The sequence below is a fragment of the Grus americana genome, chromosome 19 (genome assembly GCF_028858705.1).
Source record: "Grus americana isolate bGruAme1 chromosome 19, bGruAme1.mat, whole genome shotgun sequence".
Classification (NCBI taxonomy): domain Eukaryota; kingdom Metazoa; phylum Chordata; class Aves; order Gruiformes; family Gruidae; genus Grus; species Grus americana.
In genome coordinates, this window is record NC_072870.1 from 11637996 (window position 1) to 11663552 (window position 25557).

Here is a 25557-nt window from a genome sequence, read left to right on the forward strand (position 1 = left end):
TTTGATTAAGACGGCTTAAAATTTGAGCTTTAATTGAAATGGAAAGAAACATTCCAAGAGGATATATGTTTTATAGATTTAACTGAGTTACCAAATTTAGTTTTCATTGGATGTTACTGCAAACATGAACATTAAATCATAAGTGCCAAATAGGAGAGAACTCAAAAAAAAAAACCCCACCATACCATATCAGAAGGGATTGGACCAAATGCTTTTGTAGGCAACTATCCAAATGTGTGATGCACTGACATGTTAGCTCATATGATGTAAGGACATCCTTGAATCCACCTGAAAAAAACTTCTGAGGACTGACTACATCAACATTTTCCTGGCAAGTATCTTCTCTGCCAGCAATAAATCCCAGCGCAATACATATCTAAAATGATATACATTAGAGGGCATGTGTTTAAGAGTATTAAGTCAGCTTAAATTACTTGAGCAAAATTTTAAATATGATAGAAATCTAAAAAGGAGCAAAAAAAAAAATTGAGAACACCACTGCAATATTAATGCCAAGTTGTTACTTTTTTTTTTTTTTAACAGATCTGTACAGCAACATAGCAAAGAATGCAGTGATCACAATTCAAACCAGACAGCAATCTACGGGAATGCTAATCCTGTATACAGCAGAGCTGAAACACTCCCAGCATTCAGATGCTCCAAATATGTCGGCTACCCTAATGCACTCCAAACCAGTTCTACCTACATAGGACATTTTGGTGTGAAAAAGTTTCTGTAAAGTTCCCTTTGTTTCCAGTGTTTTTCTTGTACAAAATATTACATATTACAATGTTTTTTTATATATATTTACAGACTTGCACAGCTAGAAAAATATAAACTACAATTGGGCTTGGCAATCAGTTCTTTTCTTTAAATACATGACATTTCAGAGCAAAAATTGTAGTGGTAACATCCTGTACTTCAAGCATCTGCACAGAGAAGCTTTCTTCCTTAAGCATGTCAAGCCTAAAAACCATGACTGCAGCGAGACATGTGCCACAGTAAGTGCAACAAATGCAATTCACCTACCTCCTGGCACAAGGAAGACACAAGATGAATGTTGTTTGTGCAGGTTAGTGGCACAATATAGAAAAATCCATAACTGAACATTAAATTCCTTAATAACATTCATTAATTTCATAGGCAGAGCCTGTTAAAAAAGGACAACCAAAGTAACTTTCAGGAAAAGCAGACACTAAGTTCATGGGGCATTGTACACGTTGAACAGAAATGCAACCACAGTTAACATTTCAGGGGCATTTGCTAGCTTCAAGCAAGCACCAAGGTTTTAAGGTTTTTTGCATTCAACTTTTGAGTAGAGGCCAGGGAGGACTTTTTTTTTTTTTTTGCTTTAAAGCTACAGTATCTGTCATTATGGCTTTTAACACCCCGCCTTTCACTGAGATGAGGTATGTGTTTCAGGTGAAATGGTAACAGTTGAGGAAAATGCGTTTGAATGGACCAGCAAAACTCCGCACGCAGGTGTAAATAGGTTTTCTTATGAGAAGTTGCCAAACCAAATTGTAACAGTGCAAAACAAGATTTCTTCGCAGAAATAGTTGTCAAGGCATCTAGGACATCGCTAGTAGTCAAGCCACCGAGCAAATCCTCTTTCCACCAGAGTTCTGTTCACTGACACCACCTAAAGGGAGGCAAAAAAAAAAAGTAGAAGGGTGAACAAGCCACTAGAAAACCATCAGCAAGTTCCTAATCAACAATCAAAAAGTGCGCATAATCGCAAACTCTAACAGTGTTGAAAAAATACACGTCAACATACACACCTCATCTCCCATCAAGTTCCACAGCTGTATCAGTGGCAGACCTGTTGCATTGTCATAATTTGTGACCTGGAAACATAGAAAAACATTAGTTTGCAGGCATCAGTGTGCAGCGATTAATTCAGGTCATGAGCGTGAGCAATTCTCAGCAAGTCTCTGGTCTGAGCCACGGAGGATGCAAGGCTAGCATCAGTCACTGCACATCACATACTCAATACTCAAACTTCTGCGTAGGCTGGAGGAAAGGTAGCTACTGCTACCAGGCAGCTGGGACACCCCGCTGCAAGTTTGCTCTAGTCACTCAAATCCGCACCCTTACTGGAATCAGTGATGCCTTTGAGCGCTGCATTAAAGCGAAGGAAGCTAAGAGGTTGAGCATCACACATGCCATCAGCTTCCCGCTCGTCCCATTAACTGACGTGGATGGCTACAGCCACGAGTAGAAGCACTTCAGAAGAGGGAAGCGCCTTGTCCTTGACATCAGGCACGACATGCAGAAGCCTTGGGGACACTGCCAGAAGCCTTACTGCTCCCTCTGGCCGGCCAGAGGCCAGGTCCCAGATGTCAGTGTTGCAAAGACAGCCAAGACTGGCAAAGCAGTGCAGACCCAGGCGAATACTTATCCGCTGGACAACAGGCCACTTTGTGCTCTGTAAAGCCATTCAGGAGCCCTGCCTCCCAGCCCGCATCAGCAACAAGAGGGAATACTCAACCCTTCCCAGCCACAGCGTCCGGAGCGGTGCCGATGCTACACAAGGAAGTTCTCAGCACCCAGACTGCTCCACGAGAACCCTGCCTAGCAGCCGGCCTTACAAGCTCAGCCTTTGTTTTGGATTTGAACACACACAGAGTACGCTGGGGGCAGAGAGGGTAACAGCAGCAGTCAAATCAGCAGCAAGGCTTTTCCAGACAGCTCTCAGGTACCTGCGCCACTAGGACTGCGCCTTTGGTCATCTCAACAACAGCGGCGTCAGCTTCGGATGAAAAGTGATCCTCGTCTTTGGAAAGAAGAGAGCAGGAGAAAACAAATGAGATACTCACAGGTTTTAAGGGCCAGAAGGGACTATTAAGCTCATCATGTCTGACCTCCTACATGAGTTAGGCCCGAGAATCCTCGCCTACCCTTGCTGTAGGCATTTGCTGAACCCAGTCTATTAAGCTGGTGATCACCCAAGTATTATGCCTGCCGTGCTGCTGAAGGGAAAGGATGAAGCGCTTTCTAAAGCTACTAGCTAAGTTAATGTGAACATCAGCGGCTGGTGAATTAGGAGGCTTTAAAGACAGAAAAGTAGACTTCCGCGGTACCTTTGAGCTGCCATTAGTATTTTGATCCTTAATAAACTAAGCTCAGGGGCTTCAGGACTTTACTGACCCTGCACAGAGCACAAGACTCTCAACCGGAGCTCCAAAGCATTTGTACCGCAGGCTGGCTGGCACCTGAACAGCGCAAATGCCCTCTGTGCAAGCACCTGCAGCTCCAATCTCTCAGCCTGCACAGCTTAGGTGCATACTGTTGCTAACTCCACGGTGGTAATGCGGCAGGAAACCCTGGTGTCCCAGGCAATACAGTTACAATCGATGCTGCAGACTGGACAGAAGTGTTTTAATTTTGGAGGAAAGTTGCTGCAAAATGAAGTTTCTCCTTTGTGCTCCCCACCCCGAGACCATGTCCAGCAGCAAGTGAACAACTCCCTACAACACCACAAATCCTGAAGGAGGTCGATCACCTCGGGGAACATGCAAAACACTGACTTCTGCTAGAAGCAGCTTAAACCCCGCCATCCCTCTAGTCTTGGCAGGGCCTGCACCTCCTGCAGTGCTGCCAGCCACAAACCCAGGGCTGAAACCTGGCCTGACCCTGAGCTCCTACAGCCACCCCTCCCGCACCCAGGAGGGCAGCTTTTGAGACACCAACACAGCCTGCATCTCTAACATCACTAGAAAAGGGGGGGGGGGAAAGCAAACCAGAAAGCATTTCTAGGCAGTGACTGACATTCCTCCAGTGCTTGGAGGGAAGTCTTTTGAACACAAAACTAGACCCATCCATCATTTTCATAGGGAAATGTCACGTATTTGTCTAGCAGATTAAAAACTAAGTTTGCATTTACAGCTACTCTGTGACAGAAGGCAGCAGAGTAGTTACAGCTACTTCACCTCTACCCTGCCAGTTCTGCCAACTTGCTGTTTAGTAGAGTAATTCCTTCTCTCCTCCATGCAGGAAAAAGCCTGGCCTTTTACCAACTTTCCCCTGGGGTCTGACAGGTTATGCCATGCTAGCACGTTTAGAAGAATAAAATACAATTTTTCCAATCCTTGCTCTAGTCACATCAGAGGCTGCGCTTGCGAGAGGAGCGAGAAGGTTTAGAGTCATTGCTTGTGCACAGTTGGCATCCGTTTAAACCCACAGGAGCACCACCGATGGCACATCTCGAGAGTTCCGTTACCTGGAAGTGGTACCACGTTGTCTAGTAAAACTTCTGCTCCTTGGAAAGGTAGTGATAAGAAATCAGACCTTAAAGAAAAGAGAATCAATCAGAATAAGAACATGGCTTTAAGTTACTCCTGTATTCTTTAGAGCAATTGATTAATCAATGTCACCTTATCAGGAATTCAGTTTAAAATTAATGACACTCAAAAAAACCCCAGACTATTCTCCCAGCAATCTAAGCAGCAGCAGCAATAAATTGTCTGATTAGCATGCCAAGTTGGACTGGGCTCCAGGCAAAACCCACCTCCCTAATGGAGGCTGTACTGCTTTTCTCCCACCTCTGGGGCTCAATCAAGTATTTCACAGGCTTGCGTAAGAAAATCCTCATCCAGTATGGCTCTCCCAGCCAATGGGGCTGGGGCACAGAGAACCTGCATCTTATTCCTAACTCATCAGTTAACTACACTTTGGGGCCTGCTGAACGTATCCTTTTGCTCAGCTTCCATGCTGAAGTGGCAGAATTTGCCATTTCCTCTCCCCTTCCCTTCAAAAAAGCCTTGCAAGAGCTTGCTGTGCTCCCAAGGACTCCACACCCGCTGCTCAGACAAACCTTTCTACCATTTCCCGCTTCAGGTCTGGAAAAACCTATCAGCAATTCAAACTACATGGATGCCTCTGATGAAGATTCAAGCCAGATATGGCCTCAGGCCATGGAAGAGGAGCTAGAGACCTGATTTGCCTGAGTTTGTCTATCTTCACTTTGTCGTATCCTCCATAGTCCACGTATCTGAGCTCCACTTCACCAGTCTCTTCGAAGTAGCTGATAACTTGAGCCCGTAACCATGCCCCATCCAGGCCTGGAGCCGCGCAGATGATACCAACTGCAAAACAGAAGAGCTCAGTAGAAGTGGACTTCCAGAAGTCAGCGCTTTGGGCATTAGTAGTGCTGCACAGTTCTCTACTGAGAATCAACAGCATTTCTTCTTATGCTGCTTCCATCTTCTTTCCACACCCCCAGCTCTCCATCAGACAAGCCTGCAGCTAGGACACAGCAGAGCTGGGTTGTACTCTCAAGTCTCTGTCTGCCACTACCATGCTCTTCTACCCAGGTATCCAGTTCCCTTCCTTCTACCCAGGTATCCAGTTCCCTTCCAGCCTTTGGTCACTACCAGTGAGCTCTGTCTCCAAAAAGGAAAGGAAGCATTAACCACCCCTCCCTTCCTTGTGATCCACTCTACACCATGTGCAGACAGTGACACGATGGAGACTTGGGAGGAGTTCTACACTTTGTCAGCAAAAATAGAACAGAGGCCAAGTTGATTAGAAATAACCTGAGACAGACGGTCTCATTCTGAAGCTCAACACACAGCTAAGTGGCTGGGGAGGGGGGGACTCCAGGGATAACTGGGATAAGGAAGAAGAGAGCAACAGCTGTACTCTGGCAGCAGCTAAGCAAGAGAACTCTCACATTCCCATCCACTGGGAAACTTCCCAAGCCAAAGTCAGGGGCATCAGGCTTTTGCATGACCCTTGAAGTTTCTCAACTGAAAAATTTGTGAGCAACCAAGTTACTTGCCTTCTACTGGAGTTGGCAGGGTTGGAATTTCAGGTTGAGAGTAGCAGGCATACATCTGCTGGTCAAGGCTACGCAGGACATGGAAAGTGGGGTGCGTATGCTGCTGGAGAAACATGTGTCCAGCATCGACTTGGTTTGCCACGACCACCTCTACAGCAACTCCATCTGGGAGGAAGAGCTGTCATGTGGAGGAAAGAAATTCTCATTAGCGTTCACAGCAACACAAGCTTCATTCACAGCAACTCCATGTTCCACCAGCAACTCCTGAAGCTTACAGGCATGAGTGGAAAAGCCCTGGCACTCTGGTATTTCACTTCCAAAAGCTGTTTTGGATCAGAAGCAGAAAGCTACTCCCTGTTACTCCATGCTGTTCAACGAAATCGGACTTGGGGTGGGGCCCACCTTGTACACAAAGAGACTATTGGCCGGGTCCTGCACTTGGCTCACAACAACCCCAGGCAACGCTACAGGCTTGGGGAAGAAGAGTGGCTGGAAAGCTGCCTGGCAGAAAAGGACCTGGGGGTGTTGGTTGAGAGCTGGCTGAATATGAGCCAGCAGCGTGCGCAGGTGGACAAGGTGGCCAACAGCATCCTGGCTTGTATCAGAAATGGTGTGGCCAGCAGGACCAGGGCAGTGACTGTCCCCCTGTACTCGGCACTGCTGAGGCTGCACCTTAAGCGCTGGGTTCAGTTTTGGGCCCTTCTCTACAAGGAGGACATTGAGGTGCTGGAGCGTGTCCAGAGAAGGGCAACCAAGTGGGGAAGGGTCTGGAGCACAAGTCTCATGAGGAGCGGCTGAGGGAACTGGGGGTGTTTAGCACGGAGAACAGGAGGCTGAGGGGAGACCTGATCGCTCTCTACAACCACCTGAAAGGAGGGTGTAGCCAGGTGGGGGTCGGTATCTTCTCCCAAGTAACAAGTGATAGGACAAGAGAAAATGGCCTCAAGTTGTGCCAGGGGAGGTTTAAATTGGATATTAGGAAAAATTTCTTCACCAAAAGGGTTTTCAAGTATCGGAACAGGCTGCCCGGGGAAGTGGTGGAGTCACCATCCCTGGAGGTATTTAAAGGATATGCAGATGTGGCACTTAGGGACATGGTTTAGCGGTGGACTTGGTAGTGTTAGGTTTACGGTTGGACTTGATCTTAAAGGTCTTTTCCAACCTAAATGATTCTACATTTCTCAGCTCAGGCAGAATGGAAACAGCAGTGGAAAAACAGGTAGATAAATCTGATCTGTAACAGTTACACAAGCTGGACAACAGCCACACAAAACCAAACTGGTTTTGAGGGCACCTGTGCACCAGCCACATGGATCTAGCATACTCTGAGAGCAAAGACCAACAAGAGCCTTCCACCCGGACATCAGCGTAGCCAGCAAGCTGGCACTCACCCAGGCAGTCATAAGGAGAGAATGAAGTGTCAGTGGTGTTGGTGGAGGTAGAGCGTGGATGTTGGTGAGACACAGCTCTTTGAACTTCTTGCCAATCAGGTTCAGTACTTTTTCTACTTGTTGCGGGGAGCCTGGAAGACAAAAATCCTGTAGCAAGTCTGTAGCACAGATATGCTGAGGACACCCCCACCATGTGAAGCAATAGAGCTACCAAAAGCGTTCTGCACTACATCAGCAACTTCAGTTTTCAGAGACTAGCCATGTAGCCCAGTATCAGACCAACGTGAGCAACTCAGACCGCCAGGTCCCAGTTTCAACAGCTTTAGCTTTCAGGATGAACCCAATTCACTGGCAGAGATTTTTCAGCCACAATTAATCTAACAACCTTCACAGTCAATACTGCATTTGCTGATACATGCCATAGCTCCTTCTTCACGCAAAAGATCCTGCAAAAGGCATTGGTTAAACTACAGCAGCTAAAGATGTTAAAAAGCACTCTCACCTCGAGAGCAGAGGGTTCACGTGTCAAGGCACAGGCAACTTGGCATAAACCTCTACCGTAACAGCAGCGAGCAGAAAAGTTTTGTAAAGCACTAGACTCAAAGCCACTAAATCTGTTTCAATTCCTTGCCCATCGAATTAAGGCCCCCAAGCTACATATTAGACCCCGCATAAAGAGACATTCCACTCACCTTCGATGTGACAGACTTGGGAGTCACGGAAATAAGGTAGTGTTGAGACATAAATTTTGGCACCAGATGCTTGCTTCAAGAAGTTCATAAATCTTCCTTGTTTGCCGATCAAGCGGCCAACTAAATCCTTTGTGAAAGGGACAAGAAAGCAAGTCAGGAAGAGGAACGGAGATCAAACAACACTGTGGATTATTTCACCTACGTTCCCAGTTCCTGTAGCACAGGGCCAGGCAGGATAAATAAAGGCAATGCTGGACCAGTGCAGAGTTCAGCTGGTCTGGGATAAGTCAAGGTAGATACAGATCAGTAAGCACAGCTCATTTCCGTAGATCCGTCTCCACATCTCGCAGAATGGCAGAAAGACACAATGGGACAAACCCAGGCCTGCTAAAGGCTACTGGCTTCCTACAGTCAAGTCACATTCTTTCCCAATCTCCCACCACTTTTCTTTTTTTTAAGAGCATGCTACATGCATTTTTCATTCAAATATGAAATACTAAGTTTTAGCAATATTTAAACAAGCTAATTAGATTAGAAAGGGAGTAGAGACATTCAGAGGAGAGCGAAGCAGGCTATCATAGCCATTAGACCCCAGAGTCCCCGGCAGCTGTGCGGGGTGATGCAGAGATGTCTGTGCAAGCCCTGTCACGTCTAGTCCTCCACTGGCACCTGCCACCACTTCCTGTCAGAGACCAGGTCCCAGAGCAGAAGTGCTGGGCCTGAGTCAGTGTGGATCATTCTATACAACGTAAAGTTAGCTGCTTTAAGAAAAGTGACGGCCTGTCTGCACTAACCACTGAAACATATTTTTCTGTTGTAGAACTGCTTCCTTCGCCTGTGTTTTACTGATCTATTAAAATGCGTGTTACGTGTCTTCACTGGGCTCACAGCATCCAAGCACTCAAGGCAGCATGCTTATCCCGCTCGGAGCCGCTGTCTCACGTTGCTGGCTGTCAGTATCCAGGTCTGCTGAGAAGCAGAACTGCAAGAGCAACGCTGTGCAGGAAAGCCACAAGTCATTTTGCATATACAAAGCAAGGAAGATGGGATGAACAGAGCCCTAAACCCCACAATCTCTCCCTCAACCCAAAAGAAAGCTCACTATGAAGACATAGACACAGCAGCTCCACCGAATAGCTCAGATGAGCACTCAGCTTGTGAGGAAGGGTTTGGTCAGGCAGTCGAAATATAACCCTCCTATATAGTGGAGAGCGAAAAAACAATTCATCACCTGCCCTTAATAACTGTGTACCCTCAAAGCCCTCTGAATGCTTTCAAAGCACTGGACTAACAGACTGGGGTGGAAGATAATGGGGAATAATGAGTCAAACAACCAGCACGGTTACCCTGGGCATAGCGCTGACATGCTTCTTGTTTACAGTTGTGTACTGGCTCTTCACTCCCGTTGAGTCTTAATGGGAACTAAACACTTAAATCCTCTTTTATTTGTGGTTGATCTCCCCGGGATGGCACAGAGCCAGCACCAGACTGGAAGAACCAGAAGATGGCTATGTAGGGCAGGATGTGTGAGCAGGCCAGCGGCTGCTTACCTTTGGGACCTCTATTTCCCAGACAATGAAGTCGGACTTGCTGGACTCTGCTTCTAGCTGAGCGTTCTGGTGAGCCACTGTCTTCCTCATGGCACAGCCACTGTCCACAAAATCCATGTTTTTGACATCCAAAGCTACAAGACATGCACACGTGTCAGCATTCAGACAACCCACACAGTCCAGCTACCAGACACAAGGCCATGAAAATGCAGCATTTCATAAAGAGGTTACATCGAGCTCTTCCTATGCATTCAGTTGGGATGTTCCTGTATCAGGTTCTCCAGTATTTCAGAAAGGGTAAAATCCTGTCACACATAACCTACTGAAAGACTCCTTTCATACCTGAAGAAAAACCTGCACGCCTCTAGGAATGCAACAGAGGCCTGAGTTCAGCAGGAGTCCTTCAAAATAGCAACACCTTACACAGCAGCAGAGACAAGACACCAAGTCAAAGTTACCAGCTGAATGAGAGCTATGTGACATCAACCCTGAGCTGCTGCTGCGAGATATTCTGCATTTTCCCCATGGCTTCAGCAGGGTTCTTCACAGGGAGTATAGCATGCAGGGCGGGGTGGGACATGCAAGCTCTTCCTCTGCTCTTTGCACTGACATTACATTCCTGCCCCAACACGGGTTGCACCGTGACCTGAATGCCAGGCGTGCACACTACTAGCTGTGGTAGGGGATTGCCTCTTGCTCAAATTTCTCCTGTGCTTGAAGAAATGAGGTGCCAGAGCTGAGCCATGTTTTGTTTCCAAACCATCAGGTGATACCAGGAATACTTCTACTTGGGAAGAGGGCAAACTCAAACAGCTTCCCCCTGATCAGATCCCAGACACAGTCAGTGTAACACAGGGTTGATCCCTCCTCCAGATGAACAAGCAGAAGCATGAAGATCCTCGCTTGCAAGTATTCAGACCATCCAGTCCAAGACCAAAGAGAAAAAGAAACCCAACAGTGGCTTCACATTTGCCACATTCTTACCTAGTAACACAGCACAGATGTCTAGAAAGTCAAAGGCAAACAGTGCAGCTCTTTGCCATAGACTTCCTAGACAAGGATGAGGATTGAAGTCTCTCAGCCTGGGGGTGAAGGTCACCTGTAGGACCTCTTATCCAACATAGCCACATGATCAGCTTTACCTGCTAGATCCCCTCTCCCTACCCTTCAGCTCAGTGCAGAGCTGTCAGCCCTTGTCATCCCCAGGCTCCACAACACTCTTGTACCTTCTTGGCACACCAGCATTCACTACAAGGCAAAACCGTTTTCTTCCTATGGTTACTCTCACTAGTGAAAGTGTTTTGTGGGTTTAATCCTTCATTGTTGGCAAACTCAATCCCCATGTCTTGCAACAAGCAGCTTTGTTCCAACTGCTTTGTAGCAATTACAAAAGACATCCTGTCATTAAGGGCTGTTGGCACCACAGGGTCTCATAAAGGATTTTAACATCCATCTCCAAGGTCACACAGGTTTGCTCAGACAGCGTTGTATTCTGCCAGGCACACACCATCCAGGATCCAGAAGGCAAAAGCAACACAGAGACAGATGGAGGAACTCCTTGAACATTGCTCCCTGTTGGGATTTCTTGGCGTGCACCTACCCTTCCACACAAAAAGGCTTCAGGGTAGTTGGTCTGCAACCAACTGATTTGATCACAATTCCTCAGAGCACTTCCCTGGTTCATCCAGCAGCACCTCTGGAAGCTGTCAGGCAGGTTTCTTTCAGCAGCAGTCCATAAACACAGAGGTGAACCCAGTGCTTACTAGAGGCTGCCTGAGCTGAAGCAGAAACCATTTGTATGAGCAGGTCTCAAACCACCAAGGTGTTCAACAGCCTGGCCTGCATCCAGACACGGCTCACTTCACTGGGCTACTCAAGCACACGCTTAGCTTTAGACAATAAACTTTGTGCTGAAAGAGGACCAGCCTGTTCACCCCTTTGCAAGAGACCCTGAACACTGGATCCTGCAGAGATGGGAATTCCAAGAACAAATGCATACCCACCTGCACGAGGGCTAAATAGTCATCTACTGGGCAAGTTAAACATGAAGAGGATAAATCTGAACATGTTCTGAAGCAGAAGGGTTACAGCACATAAAATGCTTGTCCACCATGTATTTGTAGGAGGATTTTCAAATCCCTTACCTCCTGAGTGATCTCCATCCATGCCTGCTGCCCTGCTACACTCATGATGCAAGTCTGGACCATCCCCTTTCAGCATCCCGTTACTGTACGGCACTTTGCTGCCTTCAGGTAGCTTCAGAGTAGGAGGTTTCTCACTTGGTACTGAGCTCTGCTCAGCAGGTGCTTCTTGGGTTGCAGATATCCTCAGTGAGTCCGAATGCTGGCCTGATGCGACAGACAGCATTGCGTTCTGCAGTGGGTCCTTCACACTTGTCCCACCTTCGGATGCACGTGCACCGCACCCAGAGTCCCCCATAACCAAAGGTGACTTTTCCAGTGACCCTCCATAGTTTTCCACAGGAGCCCACTCAACTCCTTGGGACTCGCTGCACACACGGTTCTTCACCCGACCATCTTTTGTGTCTCCCTGAACAGGGCTGGATAAACAGCCCCGCAATAAACGGCTGGAAACTGTCACACTCTGATCCTGTTCCTCTGTCTGCGGGGATGTCATTACCTCGGCATCACTCCTCACAGCAATGTTCTCATCCGTTCCCGTAGCTTCCTCCACAACCACACGATCAGAGGAAACAACGCTTGTCGTCTCCAGAGGCGTCTCAACTCTGCTGGCAGCAGCCTGGCAGATCCGAGCGGGCATGTCGCTTGTAGAATCAGACAGCACTTCCTCACTGCACACACGGCTCCTCACCCGGCCATCTTTTCTGTCTCCCTGAACAGGGCCGGATAGACAGCCATGTATTAAACAGCCGGAATCGGTCACACTCTGATCCTGTTCCTCTGTCTGCGGGGATGTCATTACCGCAGCATCACTCTTCACAGCAATGTTCTCATCAGCTACTGTAGCTTCCTCTGCAAGCATCTGATCAGAGGAAACAACGCTTGCCATCTCCAGAGGTGTCTCAAGTCGGCCGGCAGCAGCCTGGCAGATCCGAGTGGGCACATCGCTTGCAGAACCAGACAGCACTTCCTCAGTTGCTGCCAAAATGACCTTGGAAATTATCTGTATTGCTACTTGCTCAATTTTCTCAACTTCTTCCTTGTCCAAACTCACTTCTCCGATCTTCTCTCTTTCCAATTCATTCCCTTTTGGCTGTGTGTCCTCCTCCGGACACACAGGTACAGTACTGGCAATTGACTCAGACATCTTTTCTTCCCTGGGCAGCTCCAAACAGGCAGACTCCGAACTACCCGGTGACATGCTCACTGCAGAATCCTTGTGACTTGATACAACTTCAACTTCATTATTGAGAAAGGCTTGTGGGATATTGGCTTCCTTCTCCATTCCCAAGGAAAGGGCTGTCACACAGCCAGTATCCGATGGCACAATTTCTGGCATCTGGCTTTCCTCAGGGAGCTTAAATGAAGAATCATCTGGCTGCTCTGCATTGCTGATCTCCTCCGTGATTCCCAAAGACTCTCGTGTCAGTGTCATTGATGCTGATGGCCCCTGATCTTGGTTGGCACTAGAGCATGAATCCTGTAGAAGGCTCACTGCAGCGCTGCCGTGACACTCTGACGTCAGAGGGAGAGACGCACAAGCAGGGCCACTGCTTTCATCTTGAGATACTATTGTTTCTAGTTTTTCACTGTCGTCTTCAAGCGTGCTGGGCTGAAGTGTCGTTACTGACAGGTCTGGAAGGTCCTGTGAGAGATCTAGCCTCTCATGAGTTTGACACAGAAGAGAGGGCGTCGTCAACCCTGCTGACCGCAGGGAGGTCGAGGTTTCATTCTCTGGGCATTCCTCTTCCTCGAAGACTGCCTCTCTCGTCGGAACACATGCTTCTGGCACTTCCCGCTGCTCTTCAACGGCTACTTCTTGTTTGCTGTAATAGCTTGCATACTTTTTTCTACGGGAATAGATCCACCAGCAGCCAAGAAGTGCCAGCACTCCAGGTATGGCATATGGGATGACTTTGCGGAAGCGTAAAGCCATTTTACAGAGCCTCAGCAATTATATCTAGAAGGAGAAACAGAAACCGTGTTAAAATAGTCACAGGGAAGATAACAGGAAGGCTGAAGTTTCATAAATGTCTTGAGGTATTTCTATTTGCATGAACAGGCTTGTTTTCCAGCTGCTCTTTAAATTCACATCTCTACCAGCAGACCACAGAACAAGATCCTTACCTAAGACTAGAGATATCTGGACATTTCTCACCATTATACTCATCGATTTCACTTTACCTCACCTTCACACTTCAAACAATTTCACCTGGGCAGAATCAAGGAAGACTATAAAGCCCTGGGGGTGCAAGTGAAAAACACTGGTGCCCAAGTTATCCTTTCCTCCATTCCACCAGTTCAAGGAAAGGGGGCAGCCAGAAACGGACGTGCAATGCGTATCAACTCCTGGCTACGTGGCTGGTGCCTTCATGAGAGTTTTGGCTTTTATGACAATGGGACATTCTTTGATGACTCTAACCTGTTAGAGAGGGATGGGATCCACCTGTCTAGAAGAGGCAAGGGAATCTTTGGCAGCAGGTTGGCCAATTTGGTGAAACGGGCTTTAAACTGAAGGACTCGGGCTGGGGTCGAATGTGGCAATGCTCATGCCATTGCATCCAACTGGGGAACAAGCCAGGCCAACCAGAGCAGCAACAAATGTTCCTCAGCTGCCTCCCAAGAGGAGAATCAGAAAGCCAACCACCTCAAGGGTGTGTATGGCTACAGTGGACCCTCTTGCACCCCTCCAGGGAAACCTCCATGCTCGATTACCTCTCTGAAATACCTGCACGCCAATGCACGCAGCATGGGGAATACACAGGAAGAACTAGAGGTCTGTGTGCGGTCGCAGGGCCATGATCTCATTGCAATGACAGAGACGTGGTGGGATAGCTCGCATGACTGGAATGCTGTCATGGATGGCTACATAATTTTTAGGAAAGGCAGGCCAGCAAGGCGAGGTGGTGGAGTTGCTCTTTCTGTGAGACCGCAACTGGAATGTATCGAGCTCCGCATAGCGGTGGATGAAGAACGAGTTGAGAGCTTATGGGTAAGGATTAAGGGGGAGGCTAATACGGGTGACACTGTTGCGGGTGTTTGCTACAGGCCACCTGATCAGGATGAGGAAGTTGATAAGGCCTTCTACAGACAGCTGGAAGTAGCCTCACAGTCACAGGCCCTGGGTGTCACAGGGGACTTCAACCACCCTGGTATTTGCTGGAAAGGCAACACCACCAGGCACGCAGAGTCCAGGAGGTTCCTGCAAAGCATTGATGACAACTTTTTGACACAGGTGGTGGAGGAGCCTACGAGGAGAGGGGTGTTGCTGGACCTTGTACTAACAGATAAAGAAGGACTGGTTGAGGATGTGAAGACTCAGGACAGCCAAGGCTGCCCTGACCACAAGATGGTGAAGTTCAGGATCCTGCGTGGAAGGAGCAGGGCAATAAGTAGGATTACAACCCTGGACTTCAGGAGAGCTAAGAGCTTCTATGATGGCATGACTGGCTGGGTGGATGAAGGAAGAGCAATGGATGTTGTCTACCTTGACTTCAGCAAGGCTTTTGACACCATCTCTCATAACATCCTCATTAGCAAGCCTAGGAAGCGTGGGTTGGATGAGTGGACAGCGAGGTGGGTACAGAACTGGCTGAATGGCAGAGCTCAGAGGGTTGTGATAAGCAGCGCAGAGTCTAGTTGGAGGCCTGTAGCTAGTGGTGTGCCCCAAGGGTCAGTACTGGGCCTGGTCTTATTCAACATATTCATCGATGACCTGGATGAGGGGACAGAGTGTACCCTCAACAAGTTTGGTGATGACACAAAACTGGAAGGAGAGGCCGACACACCAGAAGGCTGCACTGCCATTCAGCGAGATCTGGACAGACTAGAGAACTGGGCGGAGAGAAGCCAAATGAAATTCAGCAAGGGCAAGTGTAGGGTCCTGCACCCAGGGAGGAATAACCCCAAGCACCAGTACAGGTTGGGGCTGACCTGCTGGGAAGCAGCACTGCAGAGAAGGACCTGGGAGTCCTGGTGGACAACAAGCTCTCCATGACCAGCAGTGTGCCCTCGTGGCCAAGACGACCAATGGTATCCTGGGGTGCATTGAGAAGAGCGTGGCCAGCAGGTCGAGGGAGGTTCTCCTGCCCCTCTGCTCTGCCCTGGTGAGGCCACATCTGGAGTTCTGTGTCCAGTGCTGGGCTCCCCAGTTCAAGAAAGACAGGAAACTACTGGAGAGAGTCCAGTGGAGGGCTACAAGGATGAGGAGGAGACTGGAGCATCTCTTGTATGAGGAAAGGCTGAGAGAGATGGGTCTGTTTAGCCTGGAGAAGAGAAGACTGAGAGGGGATCTGATCAATACTTCTAAATATCTAAAGGGCGGGTGTCTAGAGGAATGGGCCAGACTCTTCTCAGTGGTGCCCAGTGACAGGACAAGGGGCAACAGGCACAAACTGGAACACAAGAAGTTCCGTCTGAACATGAGGAAAAGCTTCTTCACCCTGAGGGTGACCAAGCACTGGAACAGGCTGCCCAGAGAAGGTTGTGGAGTCTCCTTCTCTGGAGAGATTCAAAACCTGCCTGGACGCGATGCTGTGCGACCTGCTCTGGGTGATCCTGCTCTAGCAGGGTGGTTGGACAAGATGATCCCCAGAGGTCCCTTTCAAGCCCTACCACTCTGTGATAACAGTGGTATTTGTCCAGCAAAAGCAGCCTGGATAGAGACACTACTTTGGAACCCAGCTCCAAAGTTTGTTCTACATCTAAATTGACTACGTTAACCGCTGCTGCTCCTCTGACTTCCTAGAGTAAGAGACAGCTTTCAACTCTAGAAAGAGTGTGAACCCTTCCCCACCTAGACACAGCTGAGACTCGGGTCCCAGTCATGCTCCTCCATTTACAAGCCTCACCTGGGCGATATGAGGCAGGGCTGACATGCCTTTCCTCTTCCTGAAGGAAAGCCTACAGCTGGGACACAAAGCTCAGCAGTTACCCACATCCCCAGAACAGCCTTGCCGCAAAGCACTTACAGTTTATGTTTTCACTGAGCAGATATTAAAGCAAAATACCACATGTCTGACAATGCTTACACAGACAGACTTTCCTCCAAACAGGCCTCAAGACTTTTGCCAATGAGCAACAAAAATAAAGGTTGTTTACAGGAGATAGCAAAGTCCTAGAAATGGGAAACACCCACTGGAAAAAAGTATTATCTAGTTCCTCTTTAGAAGCATAATATTTCTTCGACAAGAGAAGACAACCAAGTCAGTTTGTCGACTATGCTTAGTCTGTCTCAACTGGAAAAAACCTTTTGTTATCAGAGCAAGTGTTCTGACCACAGCTTCCAAACACAACTCTTCTTCAGGGCCTCAATTTTCACGAGGAGCTGATTACATTCTAGCCGAGGGACAAAAACATGCCTCCCTCGGGCTCAAACCGAGCATCCAAGCCTCAGATAATTTAATATTCACTCCAGATTTCTCACCTCCTCCAGCCACACCTTCCCATCCCACAGGAGCAAACAAACAACTTGATCCAAGCCAGCTCGGACGCCAGCCTTGCTTCCGCACCGTTTACTGTGGAGTCCTAACGACTGAGGCAAGTAAATAAATGAATGGCAAAACCCAGGACTAGACAATTTCTTGCTCAATCCCAAAGCAAAGGTCAGCTGCAGACATGATTTAAGAAATCCAGTAACATCTCCAATATATCACAAATGAAGTATTTATGGTGCTCTACACAGGAAACTTGAGTCTGCGTTCACTGGACATTTACACCTGGTATCTTCTAAATCCCAGTTACTTCCAGCTGGCTTTTACAGTCAGGTAGCAGCGCTCACTGCTGAGGATGAACTTTCGGTTAACGACAACATCTGAGACTTGGAACTAAAAAAACAAACCTGTGCAATAACTGGGATGTTTGGGTTTTGGAGCTTGGTAGATGGAAAGGGTGAAGCCTGTACATTCCTAAGACAAAAGGTTCACATTTATGCTCTACAGCACAATGGCACATTGTGAGCCACTGCAAGTGCTCATCTGCTGTCTGCTTAAGTTGTTATAATTAATGCAGAACCACCCTACGAGCTGTCTCATAGGCATACCACAAACTCAAATTAAAGCTCACAAGTCCATTCCCAGCAAGCTTTCCTGATTAAACAGACAGCTCTATTATTATCCGATTCCCTATTAAGTTGCACCAACTGTGGGAACAATAGTCCCACACAATTCCGCAGCGCAGGAAGACAGTCGCAGGATGCCCCACAGAGGGACAGGCCTGTCCCAAAGCCTGGCAGACAAAACAGCTCCAAGAGTGATTTTAACATTAATATAATTTAAGATAAAGATCTTCACTCTTCTGTGATGTTTAGATCAGTGGGGACTGATGGACTAGATGACTGCTCTTTGCAAAGCTCGTTTAATTTCGTGTTTTTAATTTGACTAGTTTTAGCAAGAGCTGCATTATACTGTGAGTGATGGTGTGAATGGGAATTCCACGTCTTTCCACCAGGTAGAAAGGGATAAAAGGCGGTGGCTCGGCACAAGATGCCAGCAGACATCCCAAAGCACTGGGCTGGGTAGGGGACAGCTAACACCAACAAACATCGCCTTACGTAAACGCGATACAAAGACTTCAGTGGCCTGATTTTGATATGCTGGTCACAATGTCACTTTTTACACGATGCCCAGACGATGGCTGATTTTTAACCTGCTCAACCAAACGGGTGTAAGATGCAGCACACACTTCTCTCCCATTTCCCCCACAGGATCGCCCCTAAAGCCCACATTCATTTTCCAACACGTTTAAGACCGACAAAATCCTCTCCCCATCGCCAACTTGACAGCCAGCTCAGGACTGCAGGGGCAACGGGATCACTTAAACACATGGCGGGAAGAAAGCCTGGGATTTTTCCTGCCAGCAGCAGAACAGAAAATGGCAGCTTGTCAAATCACATGGCCTTAAGCACTGCCAAACGGGAGGGAGCCTGGCGCGACAGTCCTTGCCCTCTCCGGGCAGGAGGAGCCAGCTGGGGAAGCGCAGCCGCTCCAGAGGCTTTGCACCGAGATGATCAGCTTGCCAAAGGCAGAACCAGTGCGAAGCGCTGGATGCCCCAGTGCTGCTTCCCAACGTGCAGGGCTCCGCGCCGTCCCGCACCAAAAATAGAGCTGAGCTAGTGCGGAGCTCGCACACTGTACACGCTCCCCCCCCCGCCCCGGCACCACCAGCCACTTCCACTTCCTTCTGGCACGTCAGGAATCCGGTCTAAATGTCACACCTTCTGTCAAGGCATGGCCATAGAGCTGCAGCTAGGACAGGAGCCTTTTCCAATTTGCTAAATAATCCCCACGGTAGGTCAGGATGGGATTAAGACACCAATGGGAGAATCGGGGACAGTCAGCTCTCCAAATCTGGATCCTGACTTGATTTATGGAAAACTCCTGGTAAAGATCAGGGAGATGAGGACAAGAATGAATGTGCACACTCACCTAACAAAAAAAAAAAAGCCAAGGACAGTCAACTTGTTCTCCTTGTTCGCATTAGGTCCCAGTGCAGTTTTAAGCCCCCGTGTTCCTCCAGCCAGGACCAAGCACCCTGCAGCGTACCCATCCTTATAAGGTCAGAAATGTGCAGCACGAGGGGCACGGAGAAGCCAGACGATTCACGCTCAAGGTCCGAGACGGGAGCTCAGCAAGCGCTCGCTCCACATTTTCAGGGCTCTCGGGAAGATGTGTTCTGGGGACAAGCTGCTTCAAGTCTCTGCAAGAAGAGAGACAAGGCCACCCCCCCGGGTGACCGAGCCCCCCTGCTCCGCAGGGACAGCGCGGTCGGGCCCTGCTCCTGCGCTTTCCTCCTGCCCCAGCACTGGCGAGGTTACGCTTCCAGACCCCGACAGCAGTGGAAATCAAGGCTGGAATTAAAGACAGTCCTGAAGGATCACAGAGCAAACAAGCAGGCAGCTAAATTGGAAACGTAGCTACAACAGCAAGGCCAGGATGCCTCCCTACAAACCCTATAGTTAGCGATACAGCACTCGGGAAATAAATACTCTCTGGGTGAAAGAGAACTGGACAAGGCTGGCACAGTTAAAACTAAAGGGGACCACGTGGGCTCTTAAAATTTTCCATGCTAAAAATAACCAGGAGCACATGCTCTGCCTTAGAGGAGGCATAAGAACAGGAGTTGACAAAACCCTAAGAACTGGAGGCCCTACCATTAAGATTAAAATAAGATAAATTACTGCACAGAAACAGGCATCGAAAGATTTGACCCACCCTTGCATAAGATCTGTTTTCATCAAAAGCTGAATTGGCGTTTGGTATGGGAATATCTAAACTGCAACTTCTTGTTTTTTCCTATGCAGACAGTCCACAACGGAGGGACCACCTGCCTCCTCCAGGCCCTGCTGGAAGGCCTCTCCAGAGAGCGGTTCAAACTTGGTAATTAACATTAACCCTATCAGATTATCAAGCTCCTTACTGCACTTTATATCTTATTACCTTCCTGCTCCAATCATTTCATTATTTATAGCTTCTTCGACCAAGTTAGTTAGTGTCTCCCTGTGAATCCTCTGTTACAGAGGAAGGCAAGATCAATTTTTCACTGCTTTGCCAGAAACGTCTCACAGATACAGTGGCAAACTTCAGAAACCGCTTCTGCGCCACTTTACCAATACCACCTTTATCTTTCTTGGCTGTTCCTCAAAATGTGGTGGAGGGCTTTAAACTGCCGAGAAAGTCCTCTGATCCAGACTACCCCACTCTGTGCACAGGTATCCCTGACTGGGGAACGAACACCACTTTGCAGCCAAGAGGCTAAGACATCAGTTGTTGGAATTCTTTCTGAACAGCTACCTCCACAACACACCTACCAGTCCAGATTCAACTCTTTTAAAAGCACTTTTCATGGAAGACTAAAGAGAATCAGTCCTCCACTGTACAGGCAAAGCAGCTTTTACTACCTTTATAATCTACCAACACATTGCAAAAATTTTCTCCAAATCCAGATTTATCATCTTTCATTCTTTGGGCATTTTCACCCAGGTTTGATAATAGAACAAATTATTATCCAGATTTTCAGAAAAAATAATTTCAATAGTTATCATTTTGTGTTTGCTTCTACACCAGTGAAGCTAATGCAGGCCTTGCTAAGGCCAACATAGTGTAGCGTCCACTACGGATGCAGCTTAGAAATTAAAAAGCAACCAGCTATATCTAAAGCCTGGCATCTACACCAATTTCCAGAAAACCAGCATGCACAACACCCAGGAACAGACACCAAACTAACTAAAGGCTTCCAATATACTCCGCACACAAGACAAAAAACAGACTTGAATTTTCAAGGAGACAGAATGGTGAGGTTTACATCACAACACACTGATACCGCTGGAAGAGGCAGCACTGAGACCAAACAGGTATCCGGAGAACAGAGTCAAGACCTGCTCACTAGGTTTAGTGTGCGCAGCAACAAGACCTTGATAAACAGCTTCTCAAAACAAAAGCTGGACTAGACTTAAACAGAAAAGCAAAAAGCGGTGGTGTTCCATTGAAAGCCTTGTGCCCAGAGCTTGCTGAGAATAAGCCAAAGAAGCGCACAGAGAGGAACGATATCAAGCATTTGTGAAAAAGGCACTCTATGCTCATCTACACTAAGGAGGAACAGGAAAGGTTTCACTAAGAGTCATTTAGGCTGAACGAGCAGGAAGATAACTTGTACACATTAACAAGCTTGCTACAAGAAGTTACACAACATACTTGAGACCTAATCAGAGAGAGACGTGCTTCACTTTGATCCGTATTGCGGTAGCACCTACAAGCACTCCCCAAATGACGCTAGGGGCTGTTCCCCAAAGATTGCAGACTGCCTCCTTTCCTCAGCTTTGGCACCCTTTCTTTTTAAAAAGCAAAGCCAAGACACAGATTAAGTGACCTTCCTACAGTCACATCGAGTTGGAGGGAACACACGGAATAGAAAACAGGTACTCCAACTCGAGAGACGGAGCCCATCCTCCTCACCAGGCAAACAGAACACTATACTCCATTCACCTTGAAATATTTTAGGGAAGTGACGAGCAAATTTCTTTCCTGCACACCAAAAAAAATTCTTCCTAACCCTGCATTTCAACAAGAAATGGAATACAAGTCCAAGCTTATAACACAAGAGGCTCCTCTTTAAGGATGGGGAACTGCAGGGTCACAGCCCTAAGGGTGATTGGGATACATACTGCAATCCCTGAGACTTCAAGTTTCCAGTTTCACAGGTTTATCCCTATGCAAAGCTAATGCCCCCCATACAAGAGGCACATGCAGATCATGAGCTTTTGCCAGGATCTGCTGCTATTTATACACCAGGAGTCAAAATCAGCAATAGCACATGCTAATTTTCTCACCCTCATTGCCAGGTGGCAGCAGAGGTCAAAGGCAATCAGGACCTCTTCAGGTCTACAAGCAGTGATTTGTTTGCTGAAGAATGATTTTAAATGATCTTTTATGTAATATTCAACTCTGCTAACAGTAATGTACAGAGCACATAAATTCAGAGTTAGCTTCCAGCCAGGGTACAGAATGCAGGAGCAGCAAGTTAAACAGAATCCACGTAGTGGACAATAAAAAAGCCACAGTAAAATAGCTGAAGACAGATAATTTGCAAATACAGTGAGTGACATGCAAACATGTCACCTTCAGCAATCCCCATGAGAAGCAAACTCAACAGCCTTAATTTCCAGGAAATATTAAGCACCTGCTGAATAAAATAGCTTCTTCCAATCATCTAAAAGTGGCTGCCCAAAGTTAATCATCACTTCATGAAGTTTAACCAGCCATTTGGATTAAGGATTCCACAGAAGCACTGTAGTTAGAAATCAGAATTTTAAAAAGGCTAGTCATTAGATCTGAAACATTAAACAATTAAAAATAATTCATGTTTTAATTAATGTTTTTTTATTACTTCTAGAAATTGCTAAGGGCACCTGGGATACCAGCCCTGATCTTATTGCAGTCTCCCTGGACACTAGAAATACCTTAAATAATTTTTTCACATCAGTGAAGTGCACATGAAAGATGAGCACCATAGATATGGGGGGTATGTTGCTTTTAAAGCATTATGCTCTTCAGATAACTCTACTACTGCAAAAGTAGACTTGCTCTCAAATAACCCTGAAGTCAGCCTGCAGTGTTTTCAAAATGAACGCAAGAGTCTCAACACAGCAAACCAACTGCTTCTGGCTCTGAACAGCTTTGGCTGCAATCCTCAAACCAACCAACTCCTGTCACAGTTAACTCTCGAGAGAATCTGCAGGAACGGGGAACCTCCGCACCGTGGTGGATCTGAACTGCAGGCCCCTACATCTCACACCTGGGTGGTGAGGAAAATTCCTGCTGTCTAATTTCATGCATTGTGGAACATCGAGGTTAAAGCCAAGGCTTTCTAGGCAGTTGATGATTTTCAGTATTAGCACCTCAAACCATCTCCAGAGATCTTTAAAAAGGAATCTGGTTCCTAGGACAGGTATCTGAACTTGATGCCACTAAGGAGAACACAAGGAGGACGCAGCTACCAGAACACACAACAACTGGGCTCCTGCAGCACCGTCCATGCAGACCCTCCGAACCTAACAATATCATTTGTTTAACGTCCGAGAGCAAACAGCCTGCAGCCCAGTCATACGAGATACTATTACAGTCATGGTGAGATTCACCTGCCTAAATCACCCAGCACTTGTGTCCCATGAGAAGTTTTAAAAGTCCTTCAAGAGCTCAATGAAACACTGACGGAGAAGCTGAGGGACTGTCAGATCAGGACAGCAAGCAATACAACAATAAGGTGGATTCTATCAAGCTTCGAGCACAGCTCCAGTTCTACAGGCTTGTTGCTCCTTTTAACTTACTAAAAGGTTGTAATTTCCTTCAGTGCACTAGGCAGCACATGCAAGCAAACTAGTCAATCAAGAACTAAACTGTGCCATCACGATACACGTAGTGAAGCTTAACTATCCTTTTTCAGGATCACAGGTCCACTGAGATTACTAGATGACAGGTACAGTAGCTCAGCGAACGCCTGCACAGTATTTCACCCTTTACGCAGGAAGCTCATTAAAGAATGAGGAGGTTAAGTGACTTGAACTGGGTCACACAGCGACCCCCCGGCAGAGGAGCAAGCTCAGCTCCATTGCTCTGACAGCTCTGGGCCACGTGCTACCACGGAAAAGCCATACCTCCCTCACGAGCAGTCGTGCCACGCTCCAGCATGCCGTGTGCTCCTCCTTGGCTATACTACACACACACGTAGGGCTGAAACTCAGTAGATCATTCACAGGTGCAAAGCAAACAGGAGAAACGTAAAGTTACCATCTCCTGCTACTACTTTCCCCAGCAACAAGCCCTTTCCTTTCACCTGAGACAAAGTCCACAGAGGCTCCGATAACGCTCGGCAGGTGCTAGCACAACTGCCAGCCCAACCAAGGCAGCACATGACCCTGGAAACACAGAAAGGCAGAATCACTTCCATTCTGCAGCCCCTTGCTTTTCCGTAACAGACTGTGGCCGAGTGCAGCTTTTGTTGCTGCTTCCTACTCCTACAGATAACTTTGATGAAAAGGATGCCCTTGCCGAGATGCCTATTCATTCTGCGTTCCTTGCTTCGTGGTATAACTTACTACACTACAATAAAGAACTTAGCCAGACGTAGATCGAGTTGCCCAATTCTGGAACACGAGTAACTTAGATCTTACTTGCTCCAAGGAGGGGGAAAGAACAAGAAGAAAAGAAAAGGAGGGGGGAAAAAAAAAGTGTCAAACAACAAGGATTCTTCCAGGAGAGCAAGGTTACTGAACCATTACTTCCTCAATAGCAGCCTAATTTAATTCCTTTGCTCCTACGTATATTCCATGCTGGCTTACAAACAAATAGAAGACACTGCAATATATGAAAAGTTTGCTAATAACAGTTTTTATCGGCTATTACCATAACACAAGCAAGCCCTGCCATACCAGACATACAAGAGACAACACAAGGCATCCTTAATCTCTACTACCAAGTCTGCCACGCTTATGTCATCTCTCGCTTTCATTTCCAAGCAGCTACGGCACGGTCTGCAGTGGGAATGAATCACATTTAATACCAACTCACACAATTCCCTTGGCCCGCGCAGCTGTTTCTCTCACGGCCGTGGTAACGTACCTTGCCATCGTCCAGCGGGAAACAAACAGTGAAACGCACGTAAACCCACCGACAGACTCCGAACTGCCGCCGAGAGCACCCGCACACCGCGCTGCCAGGCCACGGCTGCTCCCCCCACCCGCAGCGGCCCGCCTGCCACCGGCCGCCGCAGCGCACCCCGCTCCCCGGCGGGCACCGGCCCGGCCCGCTGCGCTCGGGCCCCGAGCGGCGATGCCGGCGGAGGTACCGCCGTGCCTACCGGCGGCCCCGCGCCGGGAGCTGCGGCCAGGACGGCAGCGCCGCCGCCCCACGGCCCCGCCGGGGGTCACCTCCGAGCCGGGCCGGGGTCCGAGCGCGGCGGCGCTGACCTTGGGCGCAGCGGCGCGGCCGGTCTGTGCGGGACCGCTCCCGCTGCGGCCACGGCCTAACGAGCGGCAGCCCGCGGGGAAGGCGGCGCGGGCAGCACCCCCCGTCCCGTCCCGCCCCGCGGCCGGCGGCGGCGGCCCCGCCAGACCCGCGGCGCTGCGCTGCGGAGAGCTGGCCGGCTGACAGCCCGGGGCAGCGGGCCCCGCCGCTCCCCGAGGGCTCGACCGACGGGCCGCGGCGGTACTTACGGATGGTCCGGCGCGGCGGCGGCGCCGCCCTCCCCGCGCCGGTGCCCGGAGCAGGAGCAGGTCCCGGTCCCGCCCGCTGCCCCCCGCCCGCCGCGCCAAGCCCACGTGCAGCCCGGCCGGGCCGGGACCTGCAGCGGCTCCCGCCGCCCCGCCCCGCCTGCCCGCCCCGCCCCCTCGCGCGTGCGCCGCGCCCCGTGAGACCCGCCCTCCTCAGGCGTCGCGCCTGCGCACTGCGCTGCCCGCCCCGGCGGCCGTTACCTGAGGGGAGCGGCCATCGGGTTTGTGTTCGTTCTTGT

At 48.6% G+C, this 25557-nt stretch overlaps 1 protein-coding gene across 3 annotated transcripts; it reads right to left on the minus strand.

Annotated features, from left to right (window-relative positions):
* On the minus strand, nt 1-25540 carry AKAP1 (A-kinase anchoring protein 1). 3 transcript variants are annotated; one of them, XM_054847349.1, is made up of 11 exons: nt 25520-25540; nt 11560-13516; nt 9416-9549; nt 7866-7992; nt 7174-7304; nt 5783-5960; nt 4937-5087; nt 4223-4290; nt 2703-2776; nt 1782-1847; nt 1-1642 (listed from the first exon to the last, which is right to left on the minus strand). In XM_054847349.1, exons 2-11 carry the CDS (start codon nt 13490-13492, stop codon nt 1583-1585), a joined length of 2922 nt encoding a protein of 973 aa, XP_054703324.1. In that variant the 5' UTR covers nt 13493-13516; nt 25520-25540; the 3' UTR covers nt 1-1582. The 3 variants fall into 3 exon arrangements, with proteins under 3 accessions (XP_054703324.1, XP_054703322.1, XP_054703323.1); XM_054847347.1 differs by lacking the exon at nt 25520-25540 and adding an exon at nt 25262-25422; XM_054847348.1 differs by lacking the exon at nt 25520-25540 and adding an exon at nt 24669-25041.
* Between the last annotated feature and the right edge of the window lie 17 nt (nt 25541-25557).